Source organism: Purpureocillium lilacinum (genome assembly GCF_023168085.1).
Source record: "Purpureocillium lilacinum CBS 284.36 DNA, scaffold_1, whole genome shotgun sequence".
Lineage (NCBI taxonomy): Eukaryota > Fungi > Ascomycota > Sordariomycetes > Hypocreales > Ophiocordycipitaceae > Purpureocillium > Purpureocillium lilacinum.
This window is the reverse complement of record NW_027072111.1, coordinates 5,111,737-5,126,800: the sequence shown is the minus strand read 5'-3', so window position 1 is coordinate 5,126,800 and position 15,064 is coordinate 5,111,737. Positions and strand designations below refer to the sequence as shown.

Below are 15,064 nucleotides of genomic sequence, written 5' to 3'. Positions count from 1 at the left end.
CTGACGACACCTTGTCCCAAGTCAATTCAACTGCATCCCACCACGCCCGTTGCTGCGATTTGTGTCGGCGCATCCTCGCCCACGACCCCAGGACACGGCACTCGATTAAGGAACAGGCACTACGACCAGCTGCTTCAGGACTGCGAGTCATAATGTCCGGCTCCGGATACGACGCGGTGGTGGACGTGGACGATGAGGTGAGCAACCAACAGCACGCCGGAGCTAGGTGAAGCTCCCGGCGTTGCAACGAAGCTTCTTCTGACGCTTGCATGTCTTTCCACAGGGCGACCTCGGCCACACAGACCTCCAGGAGGACCTCGAATTCCACAACTCCAACTTCCATGACAACGCGCCTGGCGGCCGCAAGGGCGCGCCCTCGAGCCTGCCCCCGCCTGTAACGGCTCCGTCGTCTTCGTCGTCGTCGAAGCGCTTCCTCTGGTCCATGTCCTTTTACGCGCAGTTCTTCGACGTGGACACGTCGGCCGTGCTTTCGCGCTGCTGGGCGGCGCTGTACCCGCGGGCAAACTTCCTCGACGTGCTCGAAGGCAACCCGGACCTGTACGGGCCGTTTTGGATCGCGACAACGGTGGTGCTGATCCTGTTCCTGGGCGGTACCATCAGCCAGTACCTGTCGACGACGGGGGGCACGCCGTTTGCATATGACTTTAGACTATTGAGCGGTAGGTCCTCCGGAGTCGAGCGAGTTTTGAGCAGGCGAAACATGTGCTTGCACGAGCGTTGCTGACTGACTGGTCTGTAGGCGCGGCCGGCCTCATCTACGGATACACGCTCTTCATCCCCGTGGCGCTGTTCCTCGCGCTCCGATACTTTGGCAGCGAGTCGGCCAACCTGCTCGAGTGCTGGGCCCTGTACGGCTACTCGAACCTCATCTGGATCCCCGTCGCCGTCATCAGCTGGTCGCCCATCACCATCCTCAACTGGGTCTTTGTGGGCGTCGGCTTCGGCATGTCGGTGGCCTTTTTGCTGCGCAACCTGTACCCCGTCCTGAGCGCCACGGACCGCCAGGTCAGCAAGGTGCTTCTCATCATCGTCGTGGTCCTCCACGCCGGCCTGGCGCTCACCATCAAGATCCTCTTCTTCGCGCACGGCAGCCCCGTGGCGAGGGCCCCCGGGGAGGGTGGCCCGGACAACCAGACGGGCGACAAGACGCCGCCGGCAATGTTCTAAAGTCCGATAGTGGAGGAAGATCGGGGGGTTGGTTTCCTGGCCGACATCTTGCACGAGAATGGATGGTCAAAGGGTCATGGCGCCTGCACTTGTGTAGGTGATGCAGGCAATGGTGCGTCACAGGCACCACAGAAAGTGCAACTATACCAGTATCGTGTACCATACGGAGCGCATCTATCTACTGGGGCGGCTCAGTTCGCCGCTGTGAATTCCAGTTTTCTTGATCCTGTCTTTCTGAGTGTGTGGTTGATTCCGTCTTCATCATACACGGCTGGGTGCGTTCCGTCCAGGCGCATCCTTTTTACACGGTTAGCAGGAGTCGCAACAGTCCACCCACCCTCTCCCAAGCCCGCACATCCTCGTCCCTGATCCCACTTTGCCGCCCGCTCGCGCGTCGTCCCTCACCTCTGATTTCACGCCTTCTCGACCGGCCCGCCATGCACCTCCCAGTCCAGCCAGCTGCCGGGGTACTCGCCGACGCTCTCCCAGCCCGCGTGCTTGGCCAGGCCCGCGGCGGACCGCGCCCGCACGCCCGCCTTGCAGTAGAAGAGCAGGGTGGCGTCGCGCGGCGGGCGCTCGAAGCCGTACATGTCCTCGAAGTCGGCGTCGGACACGTGGAAGCTCTGCACCGCCGACGTGATGGGGATGTTGATGGCCCCCGGGATCTTGCCCGTCGCGTGCAGCTCGCCGGGCTCGCGCACGTCTGGGAAAATGCCTCTTTGTCAGTGGGAACGGGAACGGGAACCATTGCAGGAGCATGAATGCTCGTTCGCCTCTTGACCTCACGTACCGACAATGACGACCTTCTTGGGCGACGACGACGACTCGCCTGCAGCCTTGTTGTCCTCGATCTGGCGCTTCACCTCCTCGAAGCTCCAGAGGCGGCTCCCGGGCACCTGGCTCTCGGCCTCGCTGCCGCTGCCGGCCGAGTACCACCGGAGCTGCTGCGATGCCGCGGCCAGGGACCTCCTCGGCGCCAACAGCCTCGGCACCGCCGTCGCTACGGGTGCCGCAGTCGCGCACCGCAAAGCAACCGCACGCGCAACCACCGACGCGCCCAGTCGTACCGGCAGCGCCTGCGCCGCCCGTGCCAAAGCCCGCCGAGCCGGTACCGCCATCGCCACCTCTTACGCGTCCGGGCGAGGGTTGGCCTGTTACGTCTGTCTGTGTCGCCTGCGGTGTCCGGATGTGCGGTCCGGTCGGAGAATTGGAATTCGAAATGTGCTGAGCTTCGACGACTTCTCGCGGCTCGGGTCGATGCTCAGATCGCGTTTTCGAAGGAGAATGCGCGGCGGGTATGCGCGGTGTTGCGGCGTCGGTACCGTTCAAGGAGCTATGGAAGACTACGGGGGCTGTCGGGTGTGCGAGGTCGGCGGGCCGGTGGTCTTAACTCTCAAGCCGGCCAGAGCTGGCAGCGCCACTTGCGACGTTCATTCAATCAGCCACGCACGCTGACAACCTACGACCCTCCAGGCCCGCCAACTTCAACGCGTCGCATCCTGAGCTGGTACGGAGCAGTGCTCGACACCTCCCGACATTCGAATAAACGTGGGTATTCCTGTCTGCAGTGTCCGGCGTGCAAGCAAGCAGCATGTCGGGTTCCCCGGCGCAGCATCGGACTTTCTCACGCACACGAATCCATTGCACCGCCACCTCAACTTCAGCTTGTTAAAAGTTCATGTTGACGCATTGAAGCACGGTCTAAGTCGTTTCCACCATGTCCGGGCCAATCTCGCCGCCTCGACGGGGACTTTTCCTTCCGCCGCGCCACCGTCAATATGGAGAAGGCAGACCGTTAGTATATACAATAGTTGGCCCAGCTATTACAATTACGTATTCCTGAAAGTCTTCCCATGCATTTTGCGCCAAGTCCCCGGGTTGTCGTTGCCAAGGGGACTCTATGCACCCTCCGTTTCGCGCTTCATTCGCCATCTTGGGTCGTCCCCTCGCAGCTCACACGTCGTCTCGATCTCTTCGTGGGTCGCGCAGGCTGGAGGACGGCCATATCTGGTGGCCCCTTCCGTACACGTGATTCCCTACCAGCATCTCGCGGTAGTATGTCCTCACTTGCGCTCCTCAAACGTCAAAGGGCAGTCGTCCTGTCCAGCAATCAGCATCCGGGCGAATTCATATTTCACCCCCCTTTCCGCCAGTGGCTTACCTTGGGAAAGATGGTCGCAAAGACCTTAATCTCCTCGGACAGCGGCGTCGGGTGGTGTGTCCAGTTGAGCTGCACCGACGCCTTTCCGAGGAAGAGAGCCAGGTTCAGCTGCGCGTACACCTGGCCGAGGCAGTAGTGTGGGCCGGTGCCAAAAACGAGGTAGTTCTTGGCACCCTTGACCTCGGCATCGCCGGAGTAGTATCGCTCGGGATCAAAGTGGTCGGGGTTCTCGTACACGTCAGGGTCGTGCAGAGCCATGTACGTCGTGGGAATCAGCATCGAGCCTGAGCGAGCATACCGTGTTAGCAGAGCAAAAACGAGAGCGCCTGGGCAGGCGCGGAGATGCCATTGAGAGCGGGGACTTACCCTTGGGGACGGTGTACGAGTCGGTGATGGGGAAAGGCTTCTTCACCATGTAGGGAACCATCAGGACGGGCGGCCGGTATCGGAGAAGCTCGCGAACTACGGCGCGGGTATACTTGAGGGACTCAAGCTGATCCATGTTCAGTTCGGCATTGACGTCGCCGTTGCGGACCTGGAGATTCTCCTCGCGGACGCGGTCCAAGACGTCGGGTCGTTGAGCAGCAATCTGGAAGAGCCAGGTGGCGGCGCTGCTAGTGGCGTCCTGGGAAGCGAAGAGGAAGGTGAAGACTGTCTGGGAGATTTCGTAGTCGTTGAACATGCGCAGCATCGGCGAGGGCTTTTCCATGCCCTCGATCTTCTCGCCCTTGGCTTCGGCCTCGCGCCAGCGCTCCGAGTTGATCATCTGCAACACCCAGCCGTCCATGATGCAGCTGACTTCGCCACCCGCGGCCATGCGGACCTTGCTCTTCGCGGCACACTTTGCGAACTCGGCCAGCACCATGTCGGCGGCCTTCTTGCCGTACCACGTCTTGGTGAAGGGGATGATGATGGGAAAGTTGACGAGTTCGAGGGCGGCGGTAATGAGATAGTAGTCGTCGGCAATCTTCTTGACTGCCTCGTCCGAGATGTAGTGGCCGACAAAGGTCCGGCAAGAGACGGCGCACATGAGCTCACGGAACTCGGGCATGAAGGGAACGGGCTTGCCGTTGTTCTCCTTGGTGACGTCGAGGAACTTCTTGAAGTAGCGCTTGTACACCTCCTCCTGGCCGGGCAGGTAGCACTCGAGCGCCTTTCGGGTGAAGAGGCCGTTGAGACCCTTGCGGAAGTCGACGTGAGCCTTGCCATCGAGGAAGACCCAGTTGTCGTGACCGAGAAGTTTGTGAGCAACATCGACGACGCAAGGCTTGACGTATGCCGGGGAGTTGAGGACCTTGCGGGCCATGTCTCGAGTGGAAGCGATAACAACGAACCTAGCAGGGCGGATGAGGGTCAGTCACATGGTATTTTCGGTTGACTCCGCCGACTTCTTATAAACACTTGTAGCTGAAGACTGGATGTCTACAACTCAGGAGGTAGAGGGCACACATACTTGTGGAAGACGGAGACGCAGCTCAGGGGGCCGCTGGCCCATTTGGCGTAGTACTCCTCGAACTTGGGGTCCATGGACTGGAGGAAGGGACCGATAAAGGGCATCTTCCAGGCAGGGCCGGCGATGGAGCCTTTGCTCAGAATGTAGCTCACTAGTCGCGCGCAGCGTCGTCAGTATGAATCGAGCTGGGCGCTCTGAACGGGGCCCGAAACGAAGATGGTGATGGGGCGTGAAGAGTGAGTAACATACTCTGATCGTAAACAACACAGACGGCAAAGATGGTCAGGAGGAGAGCCCACGGGCTAGCCGTCGTGATGGCGTCGACGACATAGTCGAGCTGGGGAGGCACCGCGACACCGCCATATTTGGCATTGGCGAGCACCGAGGTGAAGGCGGACGAGGAGGCGTTGGCGGCGTCCATTGCGAGAAGAGGTGCCCCGGTAGGGAGGCTCAGAGCGCGCAATGCGTGTCGAGCGAGAGGTGTTGTGCAGACACCGAGCGGATAGCGATCTTGCACGGGGAATCCGGCGGCGACGTCTTGACGTAGACAGACGGGGTGGGAAGGGGGAAAAGGAAGGCGCCAGGAGAAGCGAGCGAAGGGATCGAACCCCGGAATTGCAGCGGACGCGCAAATGAGTGAGAGCGCGAGAGGGTGAAGAGTCGCCGTTGAAGCGGGTGCAAGGGCCCACGGGCGGACCAGGGCTGGGCGGGAAGGGGGAGGGGACTCGGTAGGAAAAAATCACAGCAGTGGAATTTGAGTCTTGGTGGGGGGGTGGGAGGCCATGTTGTGCTGCGAGCATGTACCGGTACTTGTGTGTCCTCTAGGTGGTGCCTCTGCGGTGTTGCTGGGTGTTGCCGGGGACGATGGAACCGGCCGGTGCTGCCGCTCGGGGTTGTCAAGGACCCGGCCCGGGGGGGTGCTGAGATTGTGAGATTGCACGGGGATCGTCTGCGGCACCGACGCAACAGGGCAGCGCGCAAGAAGAGGTGATGCGCAGCGCTCCACGGTGCGTCTGTAGGCCGTGCACATGCATTTGATATGGCGCAGCATCAAAATAAATAAAATGTTGATTACCGAAGGAAGCAGTCGCGTCCCGTCCGTCTTGCGTGGCAGTAGCGACTCTGCTCTGCTCTGTTCTGCCCTGCCTCTTCCTTCCTGCCTTTTCTCGCCTGCCGTGCAGCAAGTCACGGGGTGCTGTGCGCATGGAAACCTTGGAGCCCGGGACCAGGACGGAAGGAGCCTTGGAATCGTCCGCCGAGACGCTGCCGACCATGGCAAGCGCGACAGGGATGCCGACGTGCTTGCAACCGCAGAGTGGAAGCCCTCAATTTCCGCTCCCTAGGTCTGCGTCCAGAAAACAACCATGGGTTCATTTCTCGCTCGCGCGTCAGCTTACAGCGAGTTCTGCAATCCATCGCATTTTGTCGTCGTCAGACTGGAGCAAACACCTGCATTCTCAGGGCATCGTCACGGCACCGACCCCGACCAAGGGCAGTGCTCGACCCGTGGCAGGTGGAGCTCCGGTGCCCCAGGAGAAAGAGCCTCCATCCTGCGGGCGGCAATCTTGGACCCCGACCAGGCCACTTTTTTCGCCCATGCCTAGGTACAGGTACTTCTCGTACTCGGATGCACGCTGGCGCTGCCACACATCAATCTGCTTTTGCAGATGCCCTGTCTCGAAGCCTCCGACGGCTGTCAAGGGCGTGCAGGCGCTGCGAACCATGGCCTGACAGAAGCACTGGATACGCCAGTTGAAATCCCTGGCGTCTGAGGAATCCTTTCCTTGTGATTAATATGCGTCTCCTCTCTTTGGGGCTCCCAAGGCGGCCGCGCGACGCCAGCCAGGCCCAACCACGCGCTGTCGATTACTACAGAATGCCTGACGCCCCAGCCCGAGGCTCTTCATGACACCATCCCGCCCACGTTTCTGCGGGTGGACGATGGCGGCCCCGGCGGCAATGGGCTCCAGCAAACAGAGCACTGAGACGTGGTGTGAGACACGGCTGCCCACGGGCCTCTGCACCGCTTCGATCGAGCGGCGACGCACATTTTCGACTCGACCGCGGCCATTCATCACAGGCGACACGACCGATCTCTTAGCTGCTCTCTGGGCCTGGGCCAGGCATGTTTGATACGACTCTGCTGAGCCGGGTCCGCAATCCGTTCGGTGGCCTCATGGTGTCATGGCGACAACGCAGTTGCCCCCATCGACTGACGCGGCACGCCCTGTTCACCGCCCGCGATGACAGCACCTGGTTGGTGTGCATGTTTCGTCCGGACGGATACGAATACGACAGTGTGCCTGCTCGCAGGGCGGGGTTCGTGTGGCTGCTCGGTTGCGCTGTGGAGGGCGGGCCTTCAGGGGCGCTGGGATGGCTTGCATCGTCGATGCTAAATGGCCGCCGCTCCGGGGCCTGGCGGCGTGGGTACTGACCACTCCCCGAACGCGGAGTTGGCGCCGCTGGCCGTCCAGCCGGGTTCCCGACATTGGGCTCGCATTCCGGGGCCGGCCACGGACCCGAAGGACGGCGTGAAGTGGCCCGACGCGGGGCTCCAATTCAAATGGCTAATGCTTCTCCGATGTGCCGTGTTGCGCCCTGTACCGTCTGTGGCTCCGAGGCTCATGCTTGCACGGGATACGAATGTCTATTGGTGCCTTGGAGTTAGTTGGAGTAGCCATTTTGAAGGTGCGGCCTTGCCAACCGCCGCCGCCGCCACGGGCGCAGGAGCTGCTGGCGCGACGTTCATTTTCGCAACTCCCAAGTTCTTAAACTGGGCAGATTGCTTGGCCTTTGGCTGTTTGTGCTGCTCCATCTCGGATGCTGAACACGCCGGAGCGGACATGCTGGGGTTTCAGGTAAGTTGATCGTGCCGCGGGGCTAAACAGCTCGCCCACAACCTCCATCACGATGTGGTGGTTCTGCTGACGGCGGCTCCGAGAGGCAGTCACCACGTCATGCGTGCATGAGCTGGCGAGCACATGGACGAAAACAGGAATCGAAATCTCGGATGACGAGCATGGTGCCCCGAGCTTTCGGCCCCCAGGGAGAGCTGAGGTCTTGCCGGGATTGCGTCATGGGGCGCTCCTCGTCTAGACGGCTACCCTATACCCGACCCCCCTCCCGTGTTGAGCCAGAGTCGCACGTCAAAACAAAAGAGGCAGCTAGATAGACTACTGGGGCGTCGGCGGCCGAATAAATGCTCGAGGCGGAACGGGGCTGTCGACTTGGGCCTACCCTGCTCCGCTCGATGGTAGCAGTAGCTGCTCGGTCGCCACTACGTACCACGTCCCAATGCAAGTGTGTACGTGTCGCTCGTGATGACTTGCAGCAGAGCCGTGCCCTGGCGCCCCCTGGGTATAATACCCGCCCACCCTGCTGGAGCCGCACTCCGTCGTCATCGCCGTCATCCTCCTCTTCATCTCTCTCTTCCACTACCTTTACTCACACATCCTCAAACCGCACAGAAGCGCCTGTTTTGTCCATCAGCAACCGCCAGCATGCCTAGCTACATTGTAAGTCCGACGAGCCGCCAACAAGGACATCGTCTCGCTGACCTGGCCGTGCTCGATAGGTTACTTGCAAGGACGACGCGACCCCTGAGCAGGTCGAGGCGTAAGTCGGCAACGCACCCGCCCTCGGGGCCTCGTCCGCCTCATCTGCTGACGGGTTCATGCTGTCGATCGCATATAGTGCCAAGCAGCACGCCAAGGACCAAGGCGGCACCATCGGACACGAGTACTCGCTCATCAAGGGCTTCTCGTCAGTTTCCACGAACCCAGTTGCTGGTCTACAGGTGCACGGCTGACAGTGTCCCGCGCTCACAGTGTTTCCTTCCCCAACGACGCCGTCACGACCCTCGAGAGCAACGAGCACGTCAAGGCGGTCGAGCAGGACGGCCAGATGCACACGCAGTAGACGGAAAGCGTCGTGCCGCCTCGCCGAGCGGGCGATGGTGAAGGAGCCTGCACGGATGATGCCGATGCATGACATGACGGCGAGGTGCGGGGGCCAGCCGTTGCAGTCTGGCCGGCTCGCACAGCCCGCCGTGTACCTCACATGGTGATGGATACAGCAGTGTATATGCCACGAATAGAACCTAGGCACGAACCACCATACAGTACAGTATCTGATCGCGACGCTATTTGTGATTGCTTGGATGCACGTGGACCAGCGAGCGCTGGCTGTTGAGATGCCCCTCACTTTGCGCTGGTGGTGCGTGACGTAACGCGCCCACCTCCCGCAATGGGCAAGTCGCGACCGGCGCTCGGAGTGGATGCTCCCGCTGCGAGGTCGTCGCTCACTGGTCCTGCGCGGTCACGCTTGCCGTGCTGCGCTGTCCTGCGCCGTCCTGCACGGTCAGGTAAGATAGCCTCCTGGCCCAGGCCCGTGCCCCTGCCGCAAATAGGCACCCGCATGACTGGCTGGGAGCTGCCCGAGCTGCTGCAGTGCTAACAGCCTGCAGCGCTCGGCTGGTCGCGGCTAGCAACCACCGCCCCGGGCCGCAGCTTCCCCAACCAACTGCACCAGAGGCCGACTTCATTCGTCGCGTGGTCAGCGCTTTGTGCTTCGTGCAACTCCCCAGCTTTCTGTCCCTGCATACCCTCAGCCTCCCCGGTCGGTCTCGCGTCCGTGCCCTACGTGTATACTCTCAGTTTGCATCTGCAACGGCCTCTGCCCGCGCCCGTACATACTCGCATATCAATCCTCGAATCTCAGCTGTTCAGCCCCGCGCCGACGTGAGCCTTCTCCCCGCTGCGCGCCCTTCGGTATCGCTCTCGAACCCTCCCCGGTGTGCCGCCTCCCGTCGCCAGTATACGCATCCTCGGACCCCATTCTACGCCCATCCGGCACTCTTGTATCCTGCGCCTACAATCGGTTACCACGCATAGTCTTGGCCGCACCAAGGCAGCGTCACATCTGCCCGCGTCGATAGCCCCGAGATGCTGCAATGAAGGCCTTTGCCAGGTCTCCGGCCGCGAGGAATCTGTCTCGACCTCCTAAACCGTCGCAGGTTCCAGCTCAATGGCGGCCCTCGGCCGCTCACGCTTCTGGGCGCAGCGCGCACAAGGTGTCTGATGCTGAAATTGCCGCCCTTGCCGGTCAGCATCAGCATTCACTGAGTCTTGCCGACTTGGTCAAGTAAGTTTGCCAGCGGCGCCCCTCTCCCGTTGCTGCCGGCTGCAGTCATCTCTGCTATGCGCCCTTGAGTTCTTCTTGCTCACAAATGGGTGCTGATAGACATGGGCGCCCGCCACTCTCGGAGAAGTCGCTGCTCTCGTCCGCCAACTTCACCCTCTCCCTGCTGCCGATTCGCCTCGCCCGTCGCATCCAAGCCCTCCGCAATCTACCCTACATTGTGGTCTCGAATCCAAACATCTCCCGCATATACAACAACTACCTACACTCCCTCTCTATACTGCTACCTTACTGGCATGCTGCCGCTCAGGGCCAGCCCATTGCCACCCTGCAAGACGAGATCAAATTCACAAACGTGCTGGCCGAGCTCGTGGCAACACACACCGATACCATCCCCATCTTGGCGAAGGGCTTCCTCGAGTGCCGCAGGTACATTTCGCCCTCCGAGGTGACGCGCTTCCTCGACGAACATCTTCGCGCCCGCATCGGAACCCGGCTCGTTGGCGAGCAGCACATAGCGTTGCACTTTAGCAGCCAGCCTCATTTTGCCCCCGAGGACAGCCCCACGCCGTGTCCGGAGCATCCGTCTTACATTGGGGTCATTGACACGGCGCTGCGACCCTCGCAAACCATTGAGGCCTGTGCCGGCTTCGTCGCCGATATTTGTGAGCTGCGCTACGGCTCTCGGCCGCAACTCTACATTGATGGCGAGCCCGACACCACCTTTGCTTTTGTTCCCATGCACCTTGAGTATATCGTTACGGAGTTGCTCAAGAACGCATTCCGCGCCACAGTCGAGAGTAGATCACGCGAGCCTGTTGTTGTGACCATTGCTCCAGAGCCGCCGTTCAAGCAGCAGCCCGGCGGTGCCCCTCATATCACGCTTCCGACGGAGGACCGGGGCCTCTTCCGCAGCGATGCTATCCGGCCACTAGATGACAATGCCCCTGGCGTGACAATCCGCATACGCGACCGTGGCGGCGGCATTCCCCCGGACGTGCTCCCCAATATCTGGTCCTATTCCTTCACCACCTTTTCCGAGGAAGACGAGTTCCCGGGATCGGGCGACGGCTCTACCGACGGCCTCGGTGCCATCGCCACTGCCAGCGTCGGCGGCAGCTCCATTGCCGGCCTGGGATACGGCCTGCCCCTTAGCCGTGCCTACGCCGAGTACTTTGGTGGCGGCATTGCCGTGCAGAGTCTCTACGGGTGGGGCACAGACGTCTATCTCAGACTCAAGGGCGTCGGCACGATTGATCACAAATAGATGAGGGAGAGCGACAATGGAAATGATGCGATTGCGCCAACTGAGAACAGCGGAACACTAGCCCTTTCCCCAATTGAAGGGCCATATAAGCATGTGAGCATTGTGGTGTAGTGGTGGCGATCGGCTTGGCTTGCAGCCGCAACGTATATACAAGCCAGTTTTGTTCTTACCTCTCTAATTGTCACACTCTATCACCCCAGGCTTTGACGACCCCGGTAGGCCGTTCCAGTGATCGGCGGAAGAGAGTGCGAAGTCCTTGAAGGGACCAAGGTCAAAACCTCTCACCCAACCGTGTCCCTGAAGACGCTGAATAGCATTCGTCACCCACGTCACGCAGCTCTGTTGTGGATCCATGTCTTTGACCGGCAGGGGCACGCTCTCAAAAAACATGTGAATCTCCGAGATTGTTGTTCCGTCTGGCACCTGTCCGATGATGATGCGCCCGAGAAGTTTGTCACTGAGCACGGGGTCGATATCCGTGCTTCTGAACCACCAGTCCATGGTGGGGTTCACCACTCGCATGGTGGCAGGGTCTATGTAGCACTTGTCGGTGGCGTCGTAAGCCCAGCAGTCTTGTGCCTGGCTGACCAGAGGCGAGACGATGATGCCCCAGTGGTAAGCCTCGTAGCCAAAGGCCCGCCTGGCATTGCCTTGAGAAAAGTGGTCTCGGTGGTGTAAAGCCACGGTGACTAGTAGCACCATGGCCGTTCAAGAAGTACGTAGTACGGAATCGACGCGCGGTCTTTGACCAGCCAGAGATTGGCGTACTGCGATGTGAATGCTCCCAGCAGCAGCGCACGGAGCCAGACCAAAGCTGCAGTTGATGCCAGAGAAAAAGAAAGTAACGCGCGCGGGTGAGCGAACAGCATGCATCAAAGTCCCCCGGTAGGTGGCATCCGCCCCTGTATATAGATGCCCGCGTCTCTGCCAGCAACTTTTTTTGGGCAGCGCTTGTGCTCGTATTTGTTTGTGACGCTTTAATTCGGCCAATTGCAGCCGGCGGTCCTCTTGGCCAAGCGCCCTGACCTACATAATGTAAATCGTGTCCAAGAAACCAATCACGACTTGCACCCGGCATGCCGGCCAACTCATTGCTCCTTCCGCACGGTGCTGGCCCTACAGCCAACCAGGACCTTACTCCGTGCGGCACAACTTACAAGGGATGACTTGAATGCAACCATTATCCAAGGCAAGAGCTAGGGCGGCGGTCAAAGAAAACGTCCTCTCCGCATTTCCGCATCTATGGGCCTTTCAATCTCCGTTCTGTCCGTGTTTCCACTACGACTGCGGTTATGGCTCGGCAGGCTGCTCTTTCGTCCCCTCAGCCGCGCCGCTGTGAGAGTGAGCTGGCATCGCGTCATCAAGGGACCATGCAACCCGACCGAGGTCGAGGCCATGCAATACGTTGCCTCGCACACGACGATTCCCGTGCCCAGGGTCTACGCAGTCCACACCGAGCCCAATGACTTCATCTACATCGAGATGGCGTACGTGCCAGGCGAGGCTCTGGACGAGGCCTGGGCCGACCTGTCGACGGACCAGAAGTATTCTATCTTTGCCGACCTGAAGCAGCACCTGTCGACCCTCCGCGAGCTTGAACCCCCCGCGCAGGGACTCGTCTCGTCGGCTCTTCAGAATCCCGCCTACGACTGCCGAATCGGAAACCGCTTCTTCGGCCCCATTACCCATGATGAGTTTCACTCACTCGCACGAGCGAGGGCTCCCCTGGACGTCGTCGCGTCCATGTTCGGCGAGGAAATCGCCGAGATGCACACGCGCCGCTACCAGACTCACTTTGCGCACGCAGACCTGTGTCCCAGGAACATCATTGTCAGAGGGGGGCGCGTCGCCACCACTCTCGACTGGGCTTTTGCGGGGTGGTATCCCGAGTACTGGGACTTTACCAGGGCGCACTACAACTTGTTCTATGACCAGGGCCGCTGGGAGGAGTATCTACGTCTCGTCATGCCGTGCTACGAGATGGAGCTCAGGGCGGAGCGAATTCTCTGGGACGGGCTGCCGGAGCCGGGTACGACGAGATATTGGTACCGCAATGGAGTTGAAGGTAAGACCGAGGGCTCCGCACCGGCGGCGTCCTGGCTGCAGACAAGGGCTCGCCGGCAGCTGGCGGTACCAGACTTGTGGACTCTGGCCCTGCGTCGAGAGCACTACGTTGTTGAATGACACGGTGAGAGCGCGTTGGGGGTCAGCTAGGAACGACGGATGGCGGCCGAGCAATCTACACGGGAATACAAAATCTACTAGACTATGGAATAATTACTAATTAGCTGGCATCAAGACCGTGCTTGCTTCTCGACAAATGTGCGGAACCCACTGGCTTGCTTGGTCAAGAATGATGTTGGCAGACGACGGCCTGACGATGAGATGCTTGGGTTATAGGCAGGTGCCGTGTTCGAGATGGATATAATCTGGTTTATGCCAGCTTCTGGTACATACGACCATACCTACTAGAAAGCACGGGATCCCGTCCAGCTCTTTGGCCAAGTTCACTGCCCGCAAATTTTGGCGCCATGTGCCTCCATATCCGGGGTCCTCGTCGTCCAAGATCGGAAGACCACGCACCAGGCCGCTTGCTGTCCCTGCACCGTTTTGTCAGCTGACCAGACACCAAAACGGAACTGCCTACCGTTTCCCCCGCGGCTGGGCTCGTCAGCACAACCCCACCGACATCGGTCATCGCAAGCCAAACACAGCCACCAGGAGGACACTACGCTCACCCCATGCATATCGAGTGTTAATTTTAGTCGTTGCGGCCTGCATACCGCGCACCATTATGCCAAAATGCTTCATGCCTGAGTCCGCGCTCGCCTTGGCTCTTCCTCAGCGGACAATGACCTCAGTTGCAGTACGGCTTCCTGGGAAGCCGGTCCGACACCTGCACCGCTGCACACGAGCGCCGTTGTGTCGGCTATGCCATATGAGGAGAATACCGACGTTCAAATCGAAGACAAAGGGTGCTATCGTGAATGTGAATCAGGATGTTGCCCCGTGAAATGGATCAGGCCAGCGATGTACCCCAACACGCCGAACGTGACTTCGTCAGCGGACTGCGAATGTTCGCGGAGGAGAACAAGGTCGCGAGTTGCCTTGCGTAGGCTTCGATTGCGCCATTAAGCACTGGTGGAAGTCTACGGCGCCTCCGGCCCCCCGGGGGGAGGGCGGTCCCGGGAGGCGGCCGTGCGTGGGAGCTCTGGCTTGTTGACAGGTTCGGTAGCAGAACACGCAATCAGGTCATCGTCGCAAAAAATACCTCTGGTGGGTGATGGGCTACTTGGCACCGGATCTTTCACACTGCCCCGCGGCTGGCCCCTGCGACTGCCCCGGTGCTGTTGCTGATGCCTTTCCGCAATCATAATGGCGGAGCGAGGAAACTGCGCCAAGGTCTCAGCTCAAATGCAGCCAGCCACTCTCCGCTCCGAGCGGCCCCCCGTGGCGCGCGGCGCAGCGCGGTGCAGCGCGGTGCACCCGACATCCAGTTCGTTACCCGCCCAGCTGGGAGGCGTTCCAGCGCTGTCGGTTGTCATGATTGCAGCAACACCGTGCGGCAACGACCACACCTCCTACCATGGTCCTCCGCCGGTGGCCGACAAGGACGCATGCCGGCTTCCTAAGAAGTCATTCAGACTTTTGCGCAGCCAGGACGTGAATCCATGCCTTAGCGTCGCCCGGGACAATCTGGAAGCTTGTCTGCAGAAGGCTAACTTAACGGGTGTTAGTAGATGGGCAATAACCGCTATCTGATTGACTAGTGGCCTTCAAGGCGTACGCCGCTCGTAGTCATGGCATGCCAGCGCACCATCTGTCAAATGTACTTTGCTATTGCTGGTGCCTTCAC

The 15,064-nt window shown here is 60.3% G+C and overlaps 7 protein-coding genes across 7 annotated transcripts; 4 read left to right on the top strand and 3 right to left on the bottom strand.

Annotated features, from left to right (window-relative positions):
* Positions 1-152: 152 nt before the first annotated feature.
* Positions 153-1,188, top strand: PLICBS_001205 (uncharacterized protein; the record flags this gene model as incomplete). The annotated part of the gene is made up of 3 exons (XM_065599760.1): positions 153-197; positions 284-680; positions 761-1,188. 3 exons carry the CDS (start codon positions 153-155, stop codon positions 1,186-1,188), a joined length of 870 nt encoding a protein of 289 aa, XP_065455832.1.
* A 413-nt stretch (positions 1,189-1,601) lies between these two features.
* On the bottom strand, positions 1,602-2,306 carry PLICBS_001204 (uncharacterized protein; the record flags this gene model as incomplete). Its single annotated transcript, XM_065599759.1, has 2 exons — positions 1,602-1,891; positions 1,979-2,306. The coding sequence occupies 2 exons, from the start codon at positions 2,304-2,306 to the stop codon at positions 1,602-1,604; spliced, it is 618 nt and encodes a 205-aa protein (XP_065455831.1).
* Positions 2,307-3,251: 945 nt separating this feature from the next.
* On the bottom strand, positions 3,252-5,223 carry PLICBS_001203 (RNA polymerase C-22 sterol desaturase; the record flags this gene model as incomplete). The annotated part of the gene is made up of 5 exons (XM_018317745.1): positions 3,252-3,287; positions 3,350-3,633; positions 3,716-4,683; positions 4,803-4,953; positions 5,052-5,223. 5 exons carry the CDS (start codon positions 5,221-5,223, stop codon positions 3,252-3,254), a joined length of 1,611 nt encoding a protein of 536 aa, XP_018183270.1.
* A 3,079-nt stretch (positions 5,224-8,302) lies between these two features.
* PLICBS_001202 (uncharacterized protein) lies at positions 8,303-8,720 on the top strand (the record flags this gene model as incomplete). Its single annotated transcript, XM_018317746.1, has 4 exons — positions 8,303-8,317; positions 8,377-8,417; positions 8,496-8,564; positions 8,630-8,720. The coding sequence occupies 4 exons, from the start codon at positions 8,303-8,305 to the stop codon at positions 8,718-8,720; spliced, it is 216 nt and encodes a 71-aa protein (XP_018183271.1).
* A 1,033-nt stretch (positions 8,721-9,753) lies between these two features.
* Positions 9,754-11,208, top strand: PLICBS_001201 (uncharacterized protein; the record flags this gene model as incomplete). Its single annotated transcript, XM_018317747.1, has 2 exons — positions 9,754-9,944; positions 10,044-11,208. The coding sequence occupies 2 exons, from the start codon at positions 9,754-9,756 to the stop codon at positions 11,206-11,208; spliced, it is 1,356 nt and encodes a 451-aa protein (XP_018183272.1).
* A 174-nt stretch (positions 11,209-11,382) lies between these two features.
* On the bottom strand, positions 11,383-11,910 carry PLICBS_001200 (uncharacterized protein; the record flags this gene model as incomplete). Its single annotated transcript, XM_018317748.1, has 1 exon — positions 11,383-11,910. One exon carries the CDS (start codon positions 11,908-11,910, stop codon positions 11,383-11,385), a length of 528 nt encoding a protein of 175 aa, XP_018183273.1.
* A 693-nt stretch (positions 11,911-12,603) lies between these two features.
* PLICBS_001199 (uncharacterized protein) lies at positions 12,604-13,392 on the top strand (the record flags this gene model as incomplete). The annotated part of the gene is made up of 1 exon (XM_018317750.1): positions 12,604-13,392. The coding sequence occupies one exon, from the start codon at positions 12,604-12,606 to the stop codon at positions 13,390-13,392; it is 789 nt and encodes a 262-aa protein (XP_018183275.1).
* Between the last annotated feature and the right edge of the window lie 1,672 nt (positions 13,393-15,064).